This window comes from Scedosporium apiospermum, assembly GCF_000732125.1.
Source record: "Scedosporium apiospermum strain IHEM 14462 chromosome Unknown SEQ_SAPIO_0121, whole genome shotgun sequence".
NCBI lineage: Eukaryota > Fungi > Ascomycota > Sordariomycetes > Microascales > Microascaceae > Scedosporium > Scedosporium apiospermum.
Genome location: NW_015971822.1, coordinates 2,180,206 through 2,204,526, shown reverse-complemented (window position 1 = coordinate 2,204,526; position 24,321 = coordinate 2,180,206). Strand labels below are relative to the sequence as shown.

Below are 24,321 nucleotides of genomic sequence, written 5' to 3'. Positions count from 1 at the left end.
TTTTCTCTTGATGTTTTTCGTGGATGTGATGCCGCCTCTCAACTTCCCCAAGCCTCCTCAACTCTCAACCACAATTACACTTTCCCAACATGCATCTTCCCCTCCCTCCTATCTGCAACTTTATGCGGCGAGCCGCCAATATGAATATGGAATATCAGATGTAATATTGCGGTGGCTGTTCTCTAACTTCGATCTCAATACCTTGGTAAATGTTTCATCACATCAGTTCTACTTCGACCCTCGATGTGAGACCCTCACTCGATCGGGGGAATACCTGCATCCGCTCCGTCACCGTCCAGGTCCGGAACGCCCACCCATTCCACTGTCTGCTGTCGCCAATGTTGCTCACGTCCTCGAGGGTAATATTACCGTTCAGCAGTGTTTGTCAGCTGCTAGCAAACGGCTAACCAGCCAGTCGAAGTTTAGTCTGCCACCAGCTTCACGCAATGTCGACCTTCTAGTTTCGACTAGCAGACTAGCAGAAGATCCGTGGCGCGTCTCAGCTGGTAGGGTCTAGAACTGGCTAAATTCTCCGTGTTTACCGTATCCATGCCTCGCAGAGCTCGAATGGAGTCTCGATCCACTATAACACTCGGATGCTAGACGCCAGATGATAGGGTCGCCTGCGCCATGTGAAGGATAATTTAGGTCCGTACTGGTGAGCTTGTCCTTGCCATGATGTTACCGCTTTGGTTGCATGGTAGTTTGTGGGGCTCGGGGTGGCGGTTACGACTTACGGGTCGAGATGCCGGAGCGATTAGAGCATGTCTCAATGTCCGAGCGGCGCGATAGGGCCAGGTGCGAGAAGGTCCAATGAGACGAAAGACCCGATTACACGATACAGAGACATTTCCACCACCCTAAGTAAGTGCAAGGCTGCTTGATCCTCTCGAGATACTCCCTTGGCCTAGATAAGCCTGAGTGAGGAGTTCGGATCCTCTTTTAGCCTGGCGGAGATGTCTCTCCAAGGGCGTCAGAGCATCCATGCCTACTTCATTGAGGCGTGTGGGAGAGTCCCATACCGGTGCTTATACGAGGAAGGCCAAGACTGCGGAGACCGCAAGTCCCTCGCTAAGCCGCTTTACACCGAGCCCGTCTACCCAACAGCGGAAGAAATCAGGGTCTGCTTTTCCAGCCGTCATCTTACACCTTGACACTCCATCCCCTTCCTGCAGCCTAGTCTCCCGGATTTCCAATTCAAACTCACCCAAAGAAAAATTTCGAGGCCTGCAAATATACTTTTCTTGTCAGCTAGTGCTCACGCATTGAGTTTCTAAAGCTGTCGAGCCATGCCTCCTCACATACTTCTGTCGGGAGTCTGGACCCTCTTGAACATGTCTTATACATGCTTGAATCATGGGTTCTGCATTGGTCTGCACTAGCCAATGCGGAAAAGCAGATCACTTACAAAAAGAAACATGGGAAACGAAATGAACCTGAATCGCTGGATTCAGAATGTTCGAACATCGATGGGCCAGGGCTTTGCCTGTCTGGATGAGTCGAGCATTGCCCAGATGATGGCCAGTCTGCAATTGTACTTGCGCCCGGTGCCCGTTGGACCGAATTGACGACTTAATGCAAGCCTTCTTCTCCTCGATCCGGACTTTGGTCGACAGCCCACTTGATGACATTTGGCGCCACGGGGTAGCGAGGAATGATTAGCATGTGTGGGGGAGAAAACCATGTGTCTTCATTCAGCTCAATGTTCTATTTTCTCCCCCTTGTCTGTATGCACTTCATATCCGCTTGCGCTCATCTTCTGTTCGTGACATGCGGCCAGGGTGTTTCCATTGTTTTTCTTGGTAGAAGCATTGCTTTTCCTACAATTCCTTGCCCACAACAGACGCCCCGGAACCGGATACGTCAGAAGAGCAATCGCAAACATCCCTCGTTTAGAACTAGTTTCTTTCTTTCTTTTTTTCTCCTTTTGGCCAGCGATATCATACACCCTCCTTATAACCAACAAAGGGGTGTGATTGATGACTTTAGTGGCCTTGTCAGTGACCTCGCTACCTCATTCATTATCACGAGGCTCTGTTCGTCTGCCTGCGACTTTGGTCTTGGGGATGTCCGGTCGGACATGGCTTCTTACCACCAAGGCTTCGATCCACAATTAGATCCGCTATTTCACTCCATTATTTGCAAGTGACAACGAATGTCGAAAATCATGCATCTTCTTGTGTAGATGAGTTGGCACTTCCTCGGAAGCGCTCGACTGGATCCCCCGCGAACACACCATGCAGACAATCTGCTCATATTTCAGGTCTGCGGAGAGTTTCGCCCGGCCTCCGCCAAGTGCTGTGTCGCCTCTCAGCCGTGAATCGCTGTTCATCGCCTACAGGGTCCTGCCTAGAGAGGAGGAGGAGAAGGTGGGAGCATTCTCCAACTTTAGCTCCCAACCCACACGCTACATCGCCATTTAGACCACATATGTGCTCGGTCTCTAGCTCTTCTCTGCCGTTGGCCTCGATCGAGGTATCCTGACGCCGTAGTTGTTAAGCTGCTATTATTAGTAGAATTTGAAGCCTCTCCAATGTGGAGTCGATGCTTCTACGAGGTAGTTCAGCCTCGCTGGCATATCTGGGTCTCGATGCTGTGCAACGTCGTTCTGGGATGTTCCGTAATGGCTATCTTCCGGACTCTCCTGGGTAGTGCCGTCTCAATTAGTGTCATTGTACGAAGTAAACTTCAGAGACCCCGAGACTGTGGTACAGCGACCATTCTCCGCCAGGCTGATTTTGCAGCTGCACTCCTTTCACCACGCCCTCCCACCCATCACATTTGGAACCCCTCTTGAAGATGGCTCTGGTAGTTGTACGAGAGAAGGAGCCGGGTCCCTACATGCAAAGGATCATTATCATCTTTGACTTTCGGTCACCGATGGGGTGTATATGTGTGTGTGGCAATGCGGACTTTGTTTCCTAGACCTTTGCTACAGCAGAGTGGATCGGGGTGTGTCTTTACGAGGCAATACTCCCGTTAGATCGAAGACATGCACGCCCCTTTCTCCTTAGACGGGTCCTGGGATGATAGAACTGATGAAGGCTTGCGGATGTACCACCCCTAGGCTGGATATTTTGGCCACTAGCAAGAGGGTCAAAGTCATGCACATCGTATTGCTGGCAAAGGTCCACCGCTCCTATATCATATAAGTTCAAGCTGAGCTCCCAGAAGCTCTCCTAAGTCTTGCTTCATCCCTGGCCCCTCCAACGGAAAAAACATATCGCCCTCTCGTCTTTCCATCATGGCTGACAGGATGGCGTTTCTCCTCTTCGGAGACCAGTCGTTGGACACACATGGATTCCTCGCAGAGTTCTGTCGCGAGGGCAACCCGAGTATCTTGGCTAAGGCTTTCCTGGAGCGAGCGACTCATGCACTTAGAGAAGAAGTCGATGGCTTGACGAGGTTGCAGCAAGCCAATATTCCCTCTTTCAGAACGCTTTACCAGCTTAACGAGAAATATCACACCCAAGACCAGAAACACCCAGGGATTGATAGTGCTCTTCTTTGCATTGCCCAGTTAGCACATTATATTGAGTAAGTCCTGATCTCACTTAATATCCGCTTATGCTCCCCCCCGCCGCTTGGAACAAGACCAATGCGATCATCTGAGACATAAACGCTGATCAATTGTTCTAGCCGAGCCGAGAAAGAGCCTGAAGATTGGACTGCCGATGACCAGACCTTCTTCGTCGGTTTCTGCACCGGCCTTTTCGCCGCCTCCGCCATTGCTTCTACGCCCACCGTTTCTACATTGATACCCCTTGCTATTCAGACTGTATTGCTCGCTTTCCGAACTGGCTCATATGTCGGGGCGTTGGCCGAGACGCTCTCTCCACACTCCTCCCAACCGGAGCCTTGGACTCTGGTTTTCCCAGAAGCCGGAGAAGAAGCAGTCAGCAATGCTCTATCCGACTTCTACAAATCCAACGTAAGTTTCTGATTATACCATTCATTTTTCCCGTCATTGAGGAAGATCTAACGTGTTCTTGATTAGAATATTCCTTCTACTAGCCGTCCCTATGTCAGCGCCGTCTCATCCTCAAACGTCGCCGTTTCGGGGCCTCCAGCAACCCTCCGGGCCGTTGTCGAGAAGCGCCTCTTCGGCTCCAATCCCCTTCCAATTCCTGTCTACGGACCTTACCATGCCCAACATCTTCATTCGAGCGCCGACATTGAGAAAATGCTTCAGCTTGATTCCCCTGGACTGAGCGCAGTTCTCGAGAAAGCGAAGCCGAGATCGGCGATAATGTCATCAAACGGAACCTGGTTCAATGAGACCGACACAAAGGAACTTTTCAAAGCCGTCGTTTGGGAATGCCTCAATGAGCCACTTCGGTTCAACAGGGCATTTGAGAGTTGCGTCCAGGCTGCCACTAGCTTCAAGGGACATAGCTGTCTCGTTATTTCTTTCGGGCCAACCCAGGCTGCTGATACTCTGGCCAAATTGATCCAGAATCAGACGAAGTTGGATGTTGTCGTCCGAAAGAGCCTCAGAATCCACAAGGAGAGCATTGGCTCTTCAATTGGAAACCATGGTTCGCAACTTGGGCGGTGCCGCCTTGCCATCGTTGGCATGGCCGGAAGGTTCCCTGATGCGGCGAGCCACGAAAAACTCTGGGAGCTTCTAGCGAAGGGGCTCGATGTGCATCGAGTGGTTCCCAAGGACCGTTTTCCGATAGAGACCCACGTCGATCCGACTGGAAAGACCCTTAATGCCAGCCATACTCCTTACGGCTGCTGGATTGAAGAGCCTGGTCTCTTCGACCCTAGGTTCTTTAACATGTCACCGCGAGAGGCTTTCCAGACGGATCCCATGCAGCGCATGGCCCTAACCACAGCGTATGAGGCGCTAGAGATGTCTGGTTACGTTCCCAACAGAACCCCATCCACCCGGCTAGATAGAATCGGCACTTTCTATGGACAGACTTCGGATGATTGGCGAGAAATTAACGCCGCACAGGAGGTCGACACCTACTACATCACAGGTGGTGTCCGTGCCTTCGGACCTGGTCGGATCAATTATCATTTCGGGTTCAGCGGCCCTAGTCTCTGCATCGATACGGCCTGCTCATCAAGTGCTGCCGCGCTTCAGGTGGCTTGTACTTCTCTGTGGGCCAACGAGTGCGATACTGCCATTGTCGGCGGTCTCTCCTGCATGACAAACTCGGACATTTTCGCGGGTTTGAGCAGGGGTCAGTTCTTGTCCAAGACGGGACCTTGTGCAACCTTTGACAACGGCGCCGATGGGTATTGCCGTGCCGACGCCTGTGCTTCCGTTATTGTCAAGCGCCTAGATCATGCTCTTGCTGACAAGGACAACGTTTTGGCTGTAATTCTCGGCACCTCTACAAACCATTCTGCCGATGCTGTTTCCATCACGCATCCTCATGGGCCAACGCAGTCGATCCTTTCGACGGCCATACTGGACGAGGCTGGCGTTGATCCCCATGATGTCGACTACGTAGAGATGCATGGCACTGGTACCCAGGCGGGTGATAGTACAGAAATGGTCAGTGTCACGAACGTCTTCGCGCCAGCGAAGAGGAAGCGACCTGCGGACCGCCCTCTTTACCTCGGCAGCGTCAAAAGTAACGTGGGCCACGGTGAGGCTGCCTCTGGCGTTACAGCTGTGATCAAAGTCCTTCTTATGCTCCAGAAGAATGCCATCCCCCCGCACGTTGGCATCAAGAAGGAAATCAACAAGACCTTCCCTGCAGATCTCTCGGAGAGGAATGTGAATATTGCTTTCCACATGACCCCGTTGGTAAGGAAGGATGGCAGGCCAAGGAAGATCTTCATCAACAACTTCAGCGCGGCTGGTGGGAACACTGGCCTGTTGCTCGAGGAAGGTCCCAAATATGAGCCTGCCAGCGCGGATCCCCGAACCACCCACATCATTGCCGTGACTGGAAAGTCGAAGGCAGCAATGATTCGCAATGCCGAGAGGCTAGTGGCGTGGATGGAGAAGAACCCAGATACCCCCGTATCTCATGTCGCCTACACCACTACGGCGCGCCGCATCCAGCACTATTGGCGCATGAACGTAGCAGCATCTAACCTTGCGGAAGCTCAAGTCTTGATCAAGGACAGACTGAAGGAGAACTTCGTCCCCATCTCGACGGAGCAGCCCAAGGTTGTCTTCCTCTTCACTGGACAAGGATCCCATTATGCGGGTCTCGGAAAGGATCTATACGCCCACTTTGGTGTCTTCAGGGAGGCTATCGACGAGTTCAACCGGCTTTCTCTGCTTCACGGCTTCCCGTCTTTCCTTCCCCTCATCGATGGCAGCGAGTCTGATGTCCAGAACCCTTCCCCCGTTATTGTCCAGCTCGGTCTTTGCTGTTTTGAGATGGCGCTCGCCAGACTCTGGGCCTCATGGGGCATCAGGCCTGGCGCTGTCCTTGGCCACTCCCTTGGCGAATATGCCGCTCTCAACGTGGCCGGCGTCTTGTCTGCTAGCGATACTATCTACCTTGTCGGCGTTAGGGCCAAGCTTTTGGTCAACAAGTGTACCGCCGGTACCCATGCTATGCTTGCTATCCAGGGCCCTGTTCCCGCAATCAAGGAGGTTCTGGGAGTCCGTGGCGACACTGTCAATGTCGCATGCATTAACGGCCCTAGGGAGACCGTTCTCAGTGGCACAGCAGAGGAAGTTGCCGAGATCTCTCAGCTACTTACCAACTCCGGCTTCAAGTGCACGCAGCTCAAGGTACCCTTCGCGTTCCACTCCGCTCAGGTCGAGCCTATTCTCGATTCCTTCGAGGAGCTCTCGCAGTCCGTTGTCTTCCAGAGGCCGAAGATTGCCGTTATCTCGCCTCTCCTCGGAAAGCTCATCGAGAATGAGCCAATCAACCCTCCGTACCTGCGCAATCATGCTCGCGACGCGGTCAACTTCCTCGGCGGACTCGTTTCCGCGCAGGAAGCCGGCGTCATTGATGAGAAGACTGCTTGGCTTGAAGTTGGCCCTCACCCGGTCTGCGCCAATATGGTGAAGGCTGCCTTTGGTGCTTCCACCATTGCGGTTCCTACTCTCCGCCGGAATGAACCCACCTACAAGACACTTCATGCCAGCCTCTGCACCCTTCACAGCGCCGGCCTGAATATTGATTGGTCTGAGTATCACAAGGACTTCGACAGCTCTGTCCGCCTCCTAGATCTTCCTGCCTACTCCTTCGATGAGAAGAATTATTGGATTCAGTACACCGGTGATTGGTGCCTAACGAAGAACCGGGTTGGTACCAAGCCTGCCGCGCTATTGGAGGCACCGAAGCCCAAGATCTCTACATCAGCCGTGCACAAGGTGACCAAGGAAGAAATTAAAGGTGATGTGTGCATCATCGAGACCGAGACGAACCTTTCCCGGGACGACATTAGGCCGGCTGTAACCGGACATGTTGTCAACGGAGCACCACTCTTCCCATCAACAATCTACGCCGAGATGGGTATGACAATCTGCGACTATGCCTACAAGCTGGTACGCCCAGGGACAAAGAAGATTGGTGTCAACATATGCGATGTCGAGGTCCCCAAGACCCTGATCTTCGATGAAACTCTTGATGCTCATATTCTCCGATGCACAGCTACCTGCAACCCTGCAAAAGGTACTGCTGAGCTCGTCTTCCATACCCTGGAAAGCGGCAAGAAGACCGACCACTGCTACTGCAAGGTGTACTATGAGGACCCTGAAGAGTGGCTTTCCGAGTTCGACCGCGTCAACTACTTGATCAAGTCCCGCATCGACCATCTTACGGAGGCAGAGAAGGTAGGGAAGGCCTCCAAGATCGGCCGAGGTCTTGCTTATAAACTCTTTACCGCTCTTGTCGATTACGAGGCTCCATACAAAGGTATGGAGGAGGTCATCCTCGACAGCGACACCTGCGAAGCTACGGCGAAGGTTGTCTTCCCGACTTCAGGCAAGGAGGGTAATTGGTTCTTCAACCCATACTGGCTTGATAGTTGTTGCCACATTTCCGGTTTCATCATCAACGGAACCGATGCGGTTGACTCACGAGAGCAGGTCTACATTTCCCACGGTTGGGGTTACATGAAGATGGCAGAGAAGCTGGATGGAGCCAAGACCTACCGATCCTACATAAGGATGCAGCCCGTCAGAGGTACTAAGATGATGGCTGGTGATGCCTACATCTTCGACGGCGACCGCATCGTCGGCGTTGTGGGTCAAATTAAGTTCCAGTCTATCCCGCGCAAGGTCCTTAACATGGTCCTCCCTCCGCGTGGGAAAGCCCTTTCTGGCGCGGCTCCTGCTCCGTCCGCGAAGAAGCCTACTGCTGCAGCTTCTATGCGACCCGCAGCCCCGGCAAAGGCACAACAGGTTACCCCCGCGAACATTAGCACCGTCAACGCTAAATTGGCCGGGTCCGTCGTCACCGCCGTCCTGGATATCCTAGCAAAGGAGATTGGTGTCACCGAGGATGAATTGGCCGACAACATTGCCTTCACTGACTTCGGAGTCGACTCACTCATGTCGCTGACTGTCAGTGGGCGACTGAGGGAGGAGCTTGAGCTTGACATAGACTCCAACGCCTTTGTTGACCACTCCACTATTGGCGCGTTTAAGAAATATCTTGCCCAGTTTGAGACGTCGCAAAGGAAGGAGAGCATAAGCTCCGACGGCTCAGGCGACTCCACTTCTACTCGCTCTGATGCGGAGACCCCGGAGATGGAGTCTGAGTCGGACATCACCACTCCTCTTGAATATAGTGACAATGGTTCTATCAAGGGAGGTGACGCCTCCAGTGATATTCAGGAGATCGTGAGAGGCACAATCTGTGAAGAAATGGGTGTCGAGGTAGATGAAATCATCGCCGCTCCTGATCTGGCAGCTCTTGGAATGGACTCATTGATGAGCTTGTCGATTCTTGGCACTCTCCGCGAAAAGACGGGACTTGATATCCCATCCGACCTTTTCACCGCCAACCCTTCGCTCCTTGCGGTGGAGAAGGCCCTCGGAATTGGGCCCCGGCCTAAGCCCGCCCCAGCAGCTGCAAAGCCTGCAAAGGTGGTCGAGCCCCGGCCCCCAAGAGTCATCAACACGCATCCTGGCAACACCACGGCCACCATTGTCAAGCCGCCCCGCCCAGCCACCTTTGTAGATAACTACCCGCACCGTAAGGCTACGAGTGTGCTCCTCCAGGGGAATATTCGCAGTGCCACCAAGAACCTCTTCATGGTCCCCGATGGCAGCGGCTGCGCCACCAGCTATACCGAAATCGGCGCTATTTCGCCAGACTGGGCGGTCTGGGGCTTATTCTCGCCTTTCATGAAGACTCCTGAGGAATTCAACTGCGGCGTCTACGGCATGGCCCAGAAGTTCATTACGGAGATCAAACGCCGACAGCCAACTGGACCTTACTCTCTCGCCGGTTGGTCTGCCGGCGGCGTCATCGCCTTCGAGATGGTCAACCAGCTCGTCAAGGCCGGAGATGCCGTCGACCACCTCATCATTATCGACGCTCCCTGCCCCGTCACCATCGAGCCCCTCCCTCGCAGCCTGCATGCCTGGTTCGCCAGCATCGGCCTCCTTGGTGACGGAGACTCGACCAAGATCCCCTCTTGGCTCCTCCCCCACTTCGCTGCTAGTGTCACGGCTCTTAGCAACTACACGGCGGAGCCTATCCCCGACGATAAGTGTCCTCGAGTCACTGCCATCTGGTGTGAGGATGGCGTTTGCAAGCTACCTACCGATCCTCGCCCCGACCCGTACCCCACTGGACACGCTCTGTTCCTTCTAGATAACAGGACGGACTTTGGCCCCAATAGGTGGGATGAGTATCTCGACTACAACAAGATTCGTACGATGCACATGCCTGGAAACCACTTTTCCATGATGCACGGTGACCTGGTAAGTTTTATCTGCTCCTTGATTCATGAAATATACATGGGGACTAACAAGTATTTTCAATAGGCGAAGAAACTCGGTGATTTCATCAGAGCCGCCGTCACCGAAGCTTGATCAACCAGTATTCTGGCCTCCCCTTTTTGATCATCTGTACATGAAGAAATACTAGGTCCCTTGCCCCTTTGCATTCATTTGAGGGACGGGACACATGTAAGAAATTGAGTTATTGCCCAGGTCACTTTTGTGTTTTTCACTTTCTTATTTCCTTTCGGTTTTCCTGCTCTCTGGTTTTTCTACTTCGCTACACTCATTTAATCACTTTAACCTTTTGGTACTCATTCGGGTCGTCGAGACACGACCTTCGGTGTTGCACCTCCCTTCTTCGATTTATCGATTTTCGGTCTGGGTTACAGTATTCAAGTCTTAGTCTTTTGGCTCGCTTGGAGGGCTTGGCGTTATGGGATATATAAGAACCGTTTTGTTTCGTCTTTGCTATCTTCTAGTAGTATTTAGCCTTTCCTTACACGTTTCACTGCAATTCATTCTTAGTTAATGGTTTCTTTAAATGGGCTTATAGAAGTTTCTTCTGATCTACGCCGAAACTTCAAGTGCTGGTGAGAAGTTCAGGTTCAGGTTCAGGTTCAGGTTCATTCCTTACATTCTTTCAGATACGCTCCTTCATCTATCACAGAGCATAATAGCCCAATACAGTATCTCGTTAAAATTGAAAAGTAGTACCCCTTTCAAAAACAGACTCCAGTCTTCAAACTCCTAACATCCCTTCCCGGTATTCTTTCCCGAGGACCCACGAGTAGGGGTTCCTGCATAAGGGGCGGGTTGCGAATATCGTATTCCAAAATGGCCTATGCAGGACAGTTCGTAACTCGCTCTCCTGGGAGGTAGAGACTTTCACTCGCCATACCTACATGCCTACATACCGCGGCACTGTCACTCCCCAGTCGTCCTAGTTAACCTGGTCGGGTTATTTTATGCATGGGCCACACTTTCCCGCCACCCGTTGACAGTTCTCCCCGCTCCGAAGTGCCGAAACGTGGATGGGCGGGCTGTGCCAGCTCGAAGTGTGTGCGTTGCGCGTGCGTCTCTCTCTCCGTAAGCGTCCTCGCTTCAGCAGTAAGCTCGAGTCTGCCCGCACTCTATTTACAAACACTCGGTACCGAGACTGTTAAACTAATTGTCGGTTGGGAGAATTGAATCTCTATAGTCTCGGGAAGGGTTGACTGGCCCAAACGCACCCTCCTACTGGAGGACGGCTCGACATGGATATCTTCACCTCACCTTGCTTGTTTCAGAAGAGGAGAAGGCGTTACTACTTTCGATATTGTTGGTATTATTCCGCGTTGGTCTGAACGTTGACAAATTCTGCATAGGAACAATGACGATCAAATGCAAGGATCCGGGGAGGAAGAACTGTCTGGCCATACGATGATGCCAGGACTCCGGTTACGATGTCGTGCATGATACCTAAACTGGCGAAAACTTACGAGCGGTTGTAACTTGCATATCTTGCGGGAGGCAGGGGACAGGAGGATAGGCGCCTCACTCGTACGGTTATAATGATCAACAATTATCCGAAATTCTCACCACGAACAGTTTTTCGTCTCGATTAGAGAAGGATTTCCACCTCGCTTCGGGAGATATCATCGCGGTGGTCGATCCTGTGTCAAAGGGCAGAGATAAATGCTAGAGAACTCTTATTCTCCTCAACACACTTGCTAATAAGGAAGCAATTCTGCCGAGTCTCACTTGTTCAGGAGGAATATGGAGTCGGGCTCGGCTCGATAAAGGAGGGCAAATTCCATGCTTAGATCCAAATTGCTTTCGTCGTACAAACATCGTGTTGATATAACGAGAGGGCGGGAGGAGATGGACGCGTTCACCGAGCCAGAAAGTTGCTTTAAGCACCGCAACATCTCAATTCCGTTCACCGCATATGATGCCTCCTGCCCGTGCTAGGTAGTGAGGTGTAAAAAAGCACGGGTAGAGTACAGTGAGCGGCTGTTGGGCGAGGGTACGACAATATTCCTGCCTCAAAAGGAAGCCGAGACTCGAAAGCAAGGTCATCGTATGGAAGCTTTGACGGGTCCAACTCTCTAATCTCAAGTACGCAGCAATGCCAAGCTGATCATCCCAGCTGAAGATTTAACGCCATCATTCGTCGATACAGATCGGTGGTTTGTGTCTTTGGTATGCAGGGAAACCGCGACTGAACCAAAGTGAAAAGGAGAAGGCGCTAAAGTCGGCAGCGCACAGCTGATCACAGAGCATATCGAGTCCGGGGAAGCAGCGACGGAACTTTGCTATCACTCAAGCCACCCATGTTTGTTTACCCTAGTGGCAGGAGCAAACCGATACTGTTCTGCGTCACTTCCCCGGAAAATAGCATTTCAGCATGTGGGTGAGATGTTCCCTTCAATCCATTATCACATCCGGCGTCGTCAACGTGGTTTACATATTCCCATTCAATGCTGCCTCCGCGGGACATAACCGAGCTCTATAAATCTTGGGGAAACAGAAGAAGAAGAAGAAAAGACCTTAAGCTTACCGAATCGAGTTAAAAGCGAAAGCACATCCAGTCTTTAATCTCAACATCTCCTCAGAATACTCTACAATTCCACGGGTTCCTTTTCCAGGCAGGCCATTCCATCTATCTACAAGTCCGAAGTATTCATGGCATGGATGCATCTTCGGTCAAGCTGTCAGTGTCGACTTCCCCACAACCATTGACACATGGAAATGGTACAATTGTAATACAAGGTCTCCAATGGCGGTTTACCCGTCAAGATCGGCGACTGAAATTGGTTGGGTCCTTCCCGCCAATTCACTTGGTGACCTCAGGGCCAGGCAATGGACCAGGACATCAATTGATCATTGATGCCGGGGTACCTCAATTTAGCCAGCACGCAGAAATCGGATGACCAAAGTTCATTGAGAGATACTGAGGTACACGAATTTGTCCTTGGTTTCAAGAGAGGAAAGCGGCTCCCACAATTGGTCGACGACTTCTACGTTGATCGCCAACCAAGTCGCCGCAAGAAAAATGCCCTCCTCTCCGGGCCTGAGCTCCTTGAAGCACTGGACTGGAGCATATCCCATTTGACCAGCCTCCGTTCCCGCAGGCCAGCTGCAGCAAGCCGGAGAGAGCCATAGCCGACACGCCTGTCCTTATTAGTCTATAAACCCGGATCTTCGTTGCGTAGATGCGACTTCTCCCGTCTTAGCCTGCCCTGGCAGTGTTTTGGCTGCTCAGGCTTGGCTGCGAGGTAGGTCACGGTAGCGACCCTTCTCAACTTATAACTCTACCCACCTTCTCCATTGGGGAAACGATGACGGGACACGGCTGGGTCCGGCTCTCTCGTACAATTGTGCCGTGATGGCCTGAAGGGGGACTCGTTCCCTCCTGGAATTGGGATTGATTTCAGACGATAGGTTCGAAGAGAAAAGAAAAGAATAGGGAACGGATCCACGGTGAGAAAAGGAAGAAGAACGAAAACGAGAACAAAGTAAGGTGGCTTCAACGGGCTCGCTCGAATACAGGTGGTCTCTTTACCCGGTTGACAAGCCACGATGAGCTGGCTACCTTCACTTCCTTGCTATGTTCTCTCCTCGAGACCAGATGGGCTCCCCTTCTCTCTATCGTCCCATATCACAACAAGACTCGGCATGAAGGGAACCTTTGTGATTTCGGATCTTGCCAGCTTCGAATCAGGTCTGAGATGCGTGTTTCCACCATGCTTCATACTCTCGGAAGCTCCAAAGACATGGCCGAATGGCTCGCTTGACTCCTCTCCATCTTCCCTCACTGCTTTTTCAGTTTATTTTCGGAACCACATTTTTCCATCGTCTTCAAGTCTTTGATTTCTTCCTCTCGCTGTTGCTCCCACCCAATCCCGTGCCGGTCTCATTCATTTAGTCTTATTACATTTTGCCTCATTAATCCCACCTACCAGTCCCGTATTGGAGATGTACATCCCGACGTCTATCTTCGCTTGCTTCTTAGATGCATAGAGGTCTTCATTTCGTCCAACCAGCTGCACGCCTACTGCACAGCTAGCCCTTACCCTCCTTCCATTGACTCTCTTTAGCCCTTCCTTCCCCCCCAGGCCCCTTATAAGCTCGGTATACCTCGACCTTCCTTGCACTCCTCTTATAAATCCTTCTGGAGAGAGTGGTGGTAGCCTCCAGGGGACATCTAATTCAACTCGCCCTTGCTTTTTCCGCCACCCAACTCGAGCAACGACCTCTTCCCCAATTTTCGACATATATCCCCTACATACTACTTTCTTTTCTCCTAGCCCTCTCACCTCTGCCTCAATTGCGGAATTCAGACGCCCGGTCATTATGGCTTCGAGTGCAAAACCACGTCAACCACGTCTCCGCGCATCTTGTGATGGATGCTTCATCGCCAAGGTGAAATGCTCCAAAGCACGTCCCATCTGCTCCAGATGTCTAGCGTGCGGGCTAGAGTGTCGATATTCACCTTCCAGTCGCTCTGGAAAGCCAAAATCCGATGGCATGCTCACGGGCCCCCATGGAAGCCCATCACACCAACACATGGGTCCCTTGAATGGAATCCAGGACGACAAGCAGATAGCGTATCAGAATCACGCAGCACAATTAGGACTTTACAAACTCGAGACCGGATGGCATACCCCTCCTAACTTGGATGGTTCTTTGAACCCTAACCCTTCAATGAACCCCGGGCTGGGTGTTCTTGGCTCCAATCAGCACAACCCTAATGTTGGGATGGACATATATGGCGTCGGCGCTGGACCCTGGGTCTCTTCCGCCGAAATCCAAGGTACAGCCTTTGCGGACATGTCAATGGCAGCCACTCAACTTCAGCCTGGTCATGGTCGGTCAGCTTCCATGGATGCGGGGATGCAAATGCCTTTGGTTTCTCCCTGGATGGGTGCAGTGGCAGCAGGAACTCCAACAAACCACGAAATGATGGCCTATGATACACCCACTGCTCTACCAACCCCGGCGAGCATGGCTTCAAACTACTTCCCGAGTCCTTCCGTCACGCCAAACGTTCCACATCGACATCGACCAGCATCTGTTGGCGCAGGAGCTGCGGGAGGTCCAACAAACGCTTGCAATTGCTTTACGCTCTGCCTCCAGTCATTACAGGCACTCCACAACGCGTCTACTCCGAACCCTCCGCCCTTCGATGTTGTATTGTCGCTCAATCGAACTGCTGTCGAGGGCTGTGCAATAATGCTTGCTTGTCCCCGATGTATGAACCAATCCGGCACCCACACAGCCGCTATGCTTTTGGCTACATTGATGGGTAAAATTACGAGTTTCTACAAGAATTCAAGCCAAGTCTATTTCGAGAACCCGGCGGCTCCCCCTATTGACACCACCCACTCTCTGCCCGGTAGCAAGGGAAATTCCAGTCCGAATAGCGCTCTAGGAATCAGCTTGGGAGCATATACCTTAGGTGGTGAAGACGGACGATGGCTGGAACTGGAAATACTAAATCGAGAGCTGCGAAAGCTTGAGGAAGTTTACTCTCAGTTCCGCGAGGTCTGCACTGAGCTTTCTGACGATCCAGTAGTCGGAAAAGCCATGATTGGTTATCTGAATCACACTCTGGGAACCACTCTTGAAGTTGTCAAACATCGACAAGGAAGGATACAATTCTCTTAAGCTTACAGCCAATACTTGGAAGCAGGATGGATGAAGATCGCGAATATGGAAATGAGGATGGGTCTTTTTTTTTCCTCCCTCCCCCCTCTTCTTTTCTTTCCTCCACCGGATTCTGTTCTACGAAATCTATATGCCCTTTTAATCATGGTTATGGACTGGCGAGCAAAAATACCTTGTTGTAAAGGCTCACTACAGCACGAAAGCTTAATGTTTATCAGCTAATAATTTCCTGGGTCTAAAATTTTCTATTTTTGCGACATGTCTCTAATATTCTCCCTTATGGCTATCTCCCTGTCCAACCTGACCAATCTTGAATCAACGCTGAAGATCTCTTCCCGGAACATCCTGCCGGAAGGGTCCGCACCCATATCTTGGGGCCGTTAATAGTGGACGCGCCCAGTCTGAAATATGGGGTTTCTTCCATTTCATTCAACACAATACGGCGATCATTGAATGGGGGTATTGGCGAATGCGAATGAGGAAATCTAGGAAAAATGGTCGAGGCTTGTGGAGGTATTGCTCTTCCTCCCACCTTTTAATATCCAGGCCCAATGGGGCTTTCCCGCCTTGATTGCAAGGAAAAAAATAACAGGCCATACATTTTTTCCCCTTCCCTCTTTTCTTTCTCGTGATCATTTCTCCAGGCAGATATTGCACCAAAACCTAAACCTACATGACACTAATTAGACACTAGCGCCTCGAGCCGTTTAAAGAGGATTGTCGTCGGAAATTTCCATTTTTAGAAGCTCACCTTCATCTGCCGTCTGGAGATGGGGCGAAGTGGGGTTCGGGTCGTTCAGCCAAAACATATTTCTCCAATATTGAAGTCTTGGGGGTTCCCATGCCGCACATTCTGCTTTTTTATTTCTTTTGAGTGCGTGCTTCGTGGCGTAAACGTCGACGATCCCATTTGATTGTTCCATTTCCGCTACATTGGCGTGTTTGTCCCTGGAGCTTGCTCCGAGTCCCCCGGTTTGCACCTGGTCAGTCGGTGCGGATAAACATGACCTCGGAAGAGCAGTCGCAGACGGTCCACCACGGTTGTTCAGGTGACAGTCTCCAATGTAACGGAGATCAATTGATGAATTGATCAATTGGGAATGCAGGTATTTTAATTCCGGTGGTAATAAACACGATATGCAGTGCAGAGCATAGGTACCTGGTCGACGGATCTTCGTCCCGTTGAAAAGATGGGTGAAGAAGGAGGCTGAACCGGCTAGTGTAATCGAGTGCTCTCCCTGGCTCCTCAGCAAATAGGAAAATCGTGATACTGAGCAGTAGTACTAGAAATGTTGTACCTACCTGCAAGTTCAGCTTGGGAGGAGGGCGTAAAACCCTCCGAGACCTAATAGGTGTTGTTTAAGGATGGAGACGTGATCTTGAGAACTAAAAATACGAGCCTCGAGGAGATGCTCTCTTAGAGGGGGGGAAGAGGTGGACCATGCTCCCTCGCTTGGAGAGGGACGGTAGGAGCATGCAATATCCAGGCACAAGTTTTTGCGTGCGTGCCTGACCTGGGTCCTGCATTCAGGTTGTGTGGTTGGATATAGTACACTGCGAAGAATCCAGGCCCAATGTGATCATCACGAGCCACCCCTTGAACGGAAATGAGGGCGTGTGTCGTATTCGCGTGGGTGATGCAGCAGATTTGATGTTGTATCGTGGCGTAGCTCTTAAATGGGGAGAGCTGCTCGAGTACAAGGTTCGAGGCCTTTCGTGGCAAGGATCAGATATTATATCACTAAGTCAAAGAGGAAAGATTGCCAACCTTGCAGGCTATGCCGTAGTGCCGTTTTTATTTACTTGGCGGCGCAGAGGGAACGGCTGACGGCCAGTTTAGCGAGGTAGTTCAACAATTTTCCGAGAAAGCAGGCCGCATTTTCAAAAAAGATTGCTGATTCTGACCAAGGGAGAGCTTGACCCGCCTGTCAGTGTGATGCGTGATGCCCTCCGCGACGATGGCTTCACGGTCGTGTGAAAAGGAGGACATCGACGAGTCTGTGGGGGTGTTAGGAAGTCATCCGACCTCTACCCCAATGTTTTCGTACCGGGAGGGGGGACAAGTAGTGCAGAACGGTGTGCCTGTCAATGATTTTGATTGCGCCCGGCATTGGACTACGTGGGCCATTGCGTATTAGAATAAATTGTTGACAAGCTCCAAGGGAGGTGGTCGGGGAAAAACATTGGCAATATAAATAGACCAAGCTAAACGATATGGTGCCATATAGATATCAAGATAAGTTGGCCTCGCGGGATCGGTCCATCGTCGTGCCGAATCCGGTGAGGAAGCTGATGAAGGATGAAAATATGGACCTTTGACAACATGGGATATCTTAGCCGTCCAAAAGACTTTGGATGAAATATAGCACTGCATATTATTGGTGGTCCAGACTCGACACACCAACAAACACCAACATAAACAACAACACTGCTTGTCGGGAGCGTGAGACTTCAATATTTGCCGAGCTCCAAGTTTCCCATTGCAGATACGAGATGGAAAGAAGAGCTCATAGTTCCCTCTCGGTTGGAGTCTCAAATGATGTCTCGATTTCGGGAATGTGCAGTTATGAAGTACGAATGGATTCGAATACATGAGTATCCGCAGTCCGGTTGTCGAGTACTCACAATTGAGTATCAGGTACTTGTCTTGAGAGTTGTATGAATTGATACCCTATGTTTGTACTTTGTCTCTGTACAAATGTAGAGGACCGACCCAGAAAGGAAAAAAAGGTACAAGACCAACCCGCACCGGCAGGAACCACAGAGATGGTCTCCAGCGGCAGCGGCATATGATCACTCATGCTTAATGCTATCAGTCGATGTTGTGCTTCTCCATAACCACCCACCCGCCTGGTACCCGACAGGGGAGAGTTAGGAAGGGGATCCCTGTCCACAGTTATTTCTCTATTGGAAAATAGCTTTTGGGGGGCAGGATCAACCCTGGGGACCAGTCGTCCCGAGTCGGCTGCAGCTGTAAGATCCAATCATTGGGAGCCGGGCCGGGGTATTCCTGGGTTGGCCCTTCTTGTTGTTTCCCCTCTCCCCGTTCCATTTGTCCCACCGTTCCTGAAATTCCCGGATCTGGACTACTTGTATTATGGGCGATGCCGTTATTTGACGAGTCAGCTCTCGGGGGCTCGTTTTTCCACCCTCCGCCAGTTCTGGATAAAGTACAAAGTAAGCAGGTTGAGGTCGTGCTACATCAAATCCCAGGTTGTCCTTGATGGCCGGCCATCGCCATCCTATGAACAACGCTCAACGTTACAAACTACTAGGGGAAAATCTCCTAGTATTGGCACATCTCATCGCTGACACCATCAAATGTGGTTAGTTACACTCGATGAGCGCCTCCCATGCCAGAAATCTTCACCCGTCACTTGTTACGTGGGCTAGCCCTCGACATCCCGAGGACAGAAATACCCTGTGGTGGGAAAATACGTACTTCTGTACATCAATGCTCATACCTACCGTCTTGGCCTGCGCCCGTTACTTCGTACCCTTTGATGTTGAGTTATGTGAGTGATCCCAACCATAGCAGCCGCTCAAACCAAGTCTGTCAACTGCTCTTAATTGAATGACGAGCAAGATTTGTCAGGATATATTGGAACCACAATCACAAGCACGCAGCTAGATTACCACATGCACGGCTGCTCATGAAGAAATCTTACCGTGGTTTTTTTTTTTTTTTTTTTTTTTTTTTTTTTTCAAGATTTTCCCACTGGATGTTTGGCCGGGCCATTTCCCCGAGTTCCCTCTTCTGCTCTTATGCCTCGTTGACCCCTGCTGTTCCAAAAATCTATCTCATTGCCGTTGTCATCATGCCCTACTTTGGATGGACATCAGATAATCAAGAAAAAGATATTCTCGGCCTAATTTACAGATTCTCTCGAATGTTTTCCAGGAGAAAATGCAGTTTCCCCTCGCCGGCGAAAACAGCGAAAGAGAGTTGGTGTCTACCCTAAGCCGGAGAAGCCAGCGGTTATGGGATGCGTCATGGCGTCTTTTCCCCATCGTTTTTTGTTTGCTTCTTCTTCTTCCAATTCTTCTCTTTTGCCGTTAAGAGGGTGTGAGAGTGTGATGACCCATGAACGAGGAAGACTTGCCCTTCTCGTCGCCAAGAAGATCGAGCATCTAATCCTATTGGACAATGCAGAGTGGTCGCTGCATCTCCCCTTGGTGATAAGGGACAGGGTTTGACCACAAATGCAACATTATCCCGTTCTGCCACGCGACGACGAGCGGGTGGTCATGTAACCCTTAACCATGTTCCTAGTCTCAGCAACCTCAGGGTCATTCCCCCCCTTTTGAGGTTCTTACACTAACTATAATCAACCAAGCTCTTGCGCTGGCAGGCACTTGCGGGTGACGTCGATTCCAAGCCAGCACAGAGGAATCGATCCTTACGCAGTCAGTCGAATCGGCATCAAATTCTTCGGGTCCACCGTCAGAGTCGGAAGCGGTGGGACTGCCTCCGTTGACCAAAGGGTCACTGGGCTCGCATTCACCGGCTGTCTCTCCTATCGTCTTATTTTGAAAGAGACAAACGCACTGAACTGAGGTGATTTCTGATCCAATTTTTTTTTTCCCTCTTCTCTCTTTTCTCTCCCAAGAATAGGAACATCTTTTCGGAATTCCTAGTCACAGCTTCATTCGCATCCCTTCATCGCGGCCTAAGAGCCTACGAGAGCTTTGAATGGAGCATAAACGGCGTCTATTTAAGTCATTAACAACACTTATTACTTTAGTGAACTCGTCGAAAATTGCAATCCAGCATCTACGTCACCAGCTACCGCCATCCTCTCCCTTCCGTGCCTATTTCTGGCCCTGTGTGGCTCGCATATTTCACATTGAACAGCTTTGGCTACACACAGATACGAGAGTCAGCTGCAGCTTGCTTGCAGTCGTACCAAATTTTCAGGGACTTGGACGTGGTGGAGGATCGGGGTATACGGCAAAATTCAAACCTCTCGGTTACCAGCCATTATGAGGTCTTTGGAGAACGGCCCTACCTCCAGGTACCGATCACCTCGGTACCTGACCATCACTCCGAGGTAGGACGGCTTCACCGACACGCACAGTCCTTGCGGTATGTCCTCTATGCTTTCTGTGTGGGAAAGGCTCAGATTTGATGGGACTTGATATGAAGTCTTGACCTGGCGGTCGTTACGATCTAAGACATTCATTTCCTGCTGACCGCCTCCCTAGGTTTGCGATCACCGTCATGCATCCGATTTCAAAGGCGCAGCCATATCTTATTCGTTTGGATACTTCATAGTCGCAGAGATATAGACATGGACACCTAAAGGCGTGCCTAGTGCGATATCTCGCGGGGAGACTGCTGCTCTGTTGTGGAAACTCGGAATTGCGAAACCGCTATTTGCCCAAAAGAATGATACGTCGCCTTTTCTCAAGCCACAACTGAGTGGACGCCGTGCTGCCGAGAATCATGAGACCCTCCATAGCGGCATTCAAATTACCCAAACTAGTGTGGTACGTCGATCAAAGAGAACTCCCTCTCCCGATGTGTGGATGAGAGCTCTCCACGTCGCGCTCTGAGCTGTCCACGATTCTCAGCTTCTAAGGACACGAAGTAAGCGTGGTCGGAAGAGGATAATCAGAGAAGCGCTGAGCCTGTCTGGAATACTTTCGTTTTGCAGACAGAAGTGGTGGTCGATACCAACGGACAGTCATGGCCACGCCTGCGATGAGGCAGCTCAACGAAGCGTGCGTACATTAGTCTCGAATGTGCCTCAGCTCAGTCCTTGGCGATCTTCCCGTCTAGCACTCTAGCGACATCGATTGGGAGTATGGGTTGCAAATAGTCTTCGAGTGGAGAGCTGGAGTTTGAAGGTTGACGCAGATATGGCAGACCTCTTTCTGTGATGTTGCTGAACTTCTCTCTTGGAACCAATGGCATTCTCTGGCCACACAGAATACTCGCAAGGGCTTGCAAACGGACTCTCTGGAATTTGTTGAGATGCTGTTACTGAAACCGCCGGCAGACAGCTTTCTCTAGGATAGAAGTCGGGAGAACCCTCCCCTTCTTCCTCTTGACAACTTTGCCCTGCGTGACCAGTCACCTAGTAATTACCGATGAGGTCATGTCACATCGCTGACAAGTCCAGGCTGTTCCTCATTCTCGACGTCTTCTGGCCTCAATCCAACTATGTTCCCGGCGTCGCCTTCGCTGCACAGTGGGTAGCTGAAGCCACTGCATAGCATATATCTCCGAATAGCCTTACCAAGCTAACTAGTCTAGGACTCTCCTCCAATGCCCCCTCTTAGCCTTTTCCAAGAAAATGATTTCAATCCACATTCCGAGTAAGACACCTGCCTATATTTCCAAGATGAGCCGAATACTCGTCCCATGGCCCTGCCGATCCATGTGGTGGCAAGCGCCAAGAGATGGGCGAGGAAGGCATGGATACGACAGGAAGTGTCAGTAGCGTTCTAGCCTAGGCTTAGCTGCAATGTGGCTTGTGCTAATGGCGAGCTGATGGCTGAAGGAGGTGGGACTAAAGCATGGAGGACACGTGTGTTTGCTTTTTCGCAAAAATAATCGGCTTGGTTATCTTATGATTGCCATCTACCTGTGTATCATACATTGGAATGAGTATTTCCACGAGGCAGGTTGGTCAAGTTTGGACCGGGAGACTGCGCACCTATGTTTCGAGACCCTACTTTAGACGCCTTCAGCCGTTGACGCTATGTCTGAAATCAAGTGTGGGTCAAGTTGAGATGGGCGTGTCAAGTGACTTCATCTCTCAGCGCATCATTTAACCAACGGCGCGTGAATTTTGAACCTGTGTTATTGGGATTCCCGTGTGGCGTCGAGAGGATCCATCACCAGTGGTTGGGGGCAGATCACACCCGGTCCTACCTGAGGGTAAGAGTCGAAACGCCTAGCGAAAGTTCCACTGTACGAGTGCACAATTTCCGCCTTCAACGATGTAGCATACCCAATATCGGTGGGAATCTATACCTGTCCTGACCTGCCACAATCTTCTACGGCCCTATGGCCGCTTTGGTGGCTCTCCATCGAGCGCCGTTCGCATGCCGTTTTCCTTCAAAGACGTCTCTGGGCAAGATTTCTTGACAAATGGGCCTAGAACACTCGGTGTGCAAGGGAACGGAGTTATGTACGATGGGAACTCTCAAGCATGTCTGAAGCGAGTTATGGAGTATAGCTTGACGTGGGCTTCAACATTGCCATGATTCTGGAATTTAGCTGTGTCATACGCAAGAGTGAATATCTACGAGCTATGAACACATGAAGCCAAACCCAGAGAAGGCTCACACCCTGGTGGTTGGTCAAATCAAACCAAGTCTCAAGAATCGAATGTAGATATTTAGTACATCCGTGGTTGGAGTATATAAGCTTACAGTAGCAAACAAGAAGTTCATTACGAAAACACTCCAAAGAAATCCCTGTCCCAGTGCCTCTACGACAGAACCACGGCTCTCCAAAAACAACCCCTGTCTTTCATCCCCGTTCCATGTGAGGAATCAGAACCGCCCTTCCCATTAGAAGAAATAGGTTCTCTCCTGGATGTCAGAAAGTGATTGTGCTAACCACTTAAGTAGCAGATCCACCAGTGAGCTTGATGACTTGGCCTGTAGTTGGTTCAAAAAGCGTTAGTCGATTCTCCCATAAAGATCCCCGGGATGGAACAGCACAAAAAAAAAAAAACCTATGAAGACATACCGTTGATCCACTCGCTCTCGGGGCTGCAGAGCATGGCAACAGCCTTGCCGATATCAGCGGGAACGCCAACCCGCTTGAGAGGGCACATGTTGGCAAGACCCTGGTCAATGATCTCCATGGGCATACCCTTGTAGCCATTGGGGACGTAATGCCACGAGTTCTCGTCGTACATGTCGGTCTTGACACCACCGGGGGCAATGGCGTTGACGGTAACCTGCTTCTCGCCGCAGTCGACGGAGAAGGCGCGGGTGAAGCCCTCGACGGCAGCCTTGGAGCCGGCGTAGAGAGCATGGTTGTGGATACCAGTCATGGAAGCAGCGATGGAAGAGGTGAGAATGATGCGGCCGCCACGGCTACAGTACTTGAGGCCCTGCTGGGCGACGAAGAACTGACCACGGCAGTTGAGGTTGAAAATACGATCGAAAAGCTCCTGGGTGACGTCGAGTTCGGAAGACCACACCTCAGTGCCCGAGTTGGAGACGACGAACTCGATGTGTCCGTAGTGGGCCATGACGCGGTCGAAGAGGTCGGCCACCTGAGCGGGCTTGCTGATATCGGCCTGGAGAGCGATGGGGTTGGTGCCGAAAGACCTGAGCTCGGTGACGGTGTCCTCGGCGGCCTTGGCGCTGGAGCCGTAGTTGACGACGACGTCGCAGCCGCGCTTGGCGAGCTCGAGGGCGATGCCCTTGCCGATGCCGCGGCCGGAACCGGTGACTACAGCGACCTTGCCCGCGAAGGGCTTAGCGGGGTTGACGGGGGCGTCGATGATGGAGGAGGAGCCCGTCATGAGGGTCTGGCTGAGGGGGAAGGTGGAAGCAGTAGGGGCCATTTTGGAAGCAGTGGAAGGAAAAAGTAGTAAGAGTAATAAGAGGGAATGGAGAAAAAGAAGGCCTTTTCAAAAAGGAATGGGAAGATTGGAAGATACCAAGTGGCTGAGGTTCCGGGAAAGGGACTGCGTAGAGATTCCTCTTAAGAGAAGGAGAGTAGACTATGAGTGAGTTTGGGATGAAGAATGGAAATCGAACAGGAAGATCCGACGGCTTTTGAGGGTTTATATAGATGATAGGAAAAGCGATGAAAG

At 51.1% G+C, this 24,321-nt stretch overlaps 2 protein-coding genes across 2 annotated transcripts; one reads left to right on the top strand and one right to left on the bottom strand.

The window, feature by feature from the left end:
• Nucleotides 1-3,244: 3,244 nt before the first annotated feature.
• SAPIO_CDS8658 (Conidial yellow pigment biosynthesis polyketide synthase) lies at nucleotides 3,245-9,976 on the top strand (the record flags this gene model as incomplete). Its single annotated transcript, XM_016790253.1, has 4 exons — nucleotides 3,245-3,537; nucleotides 3,640-3,931; nucleotides 3,998-9,865; nucleotides 9,929-9,976. The coding sequence occupies 4 exons, from the start codon at nucleotides 3,245-3,247 to the stop codon at nucleotides 9,974-9,976; spliced, it is 6,501 nt and encodes a 2,166-aa protein (XP_016640516.1).
• Nucleotides 9,977-23,111: 13,135 nt separating this feature from the next.
• SAPIO_CDS8657 (Tetrahydroxynaphthalene reductase) lies at nucleotides 23,112-24,069 on the bottom strand (the record flags this gene model as incomplete). The annotated part of the gene is made up of 2 exons (XM_016790252.1): nucleotides 23,112-23,149; nucleotides 23,241-24,069. 2 exons carry the CDS (start codon nucleotides 24,067-24,069, stop codon nucleotides 23,112-23,114), a joined length of 867 nt encoding a protein of 288 aa, XP_016640515.1.
• Nucleotides 24,070-24,321: the final 252 nt, after the last annotated feature.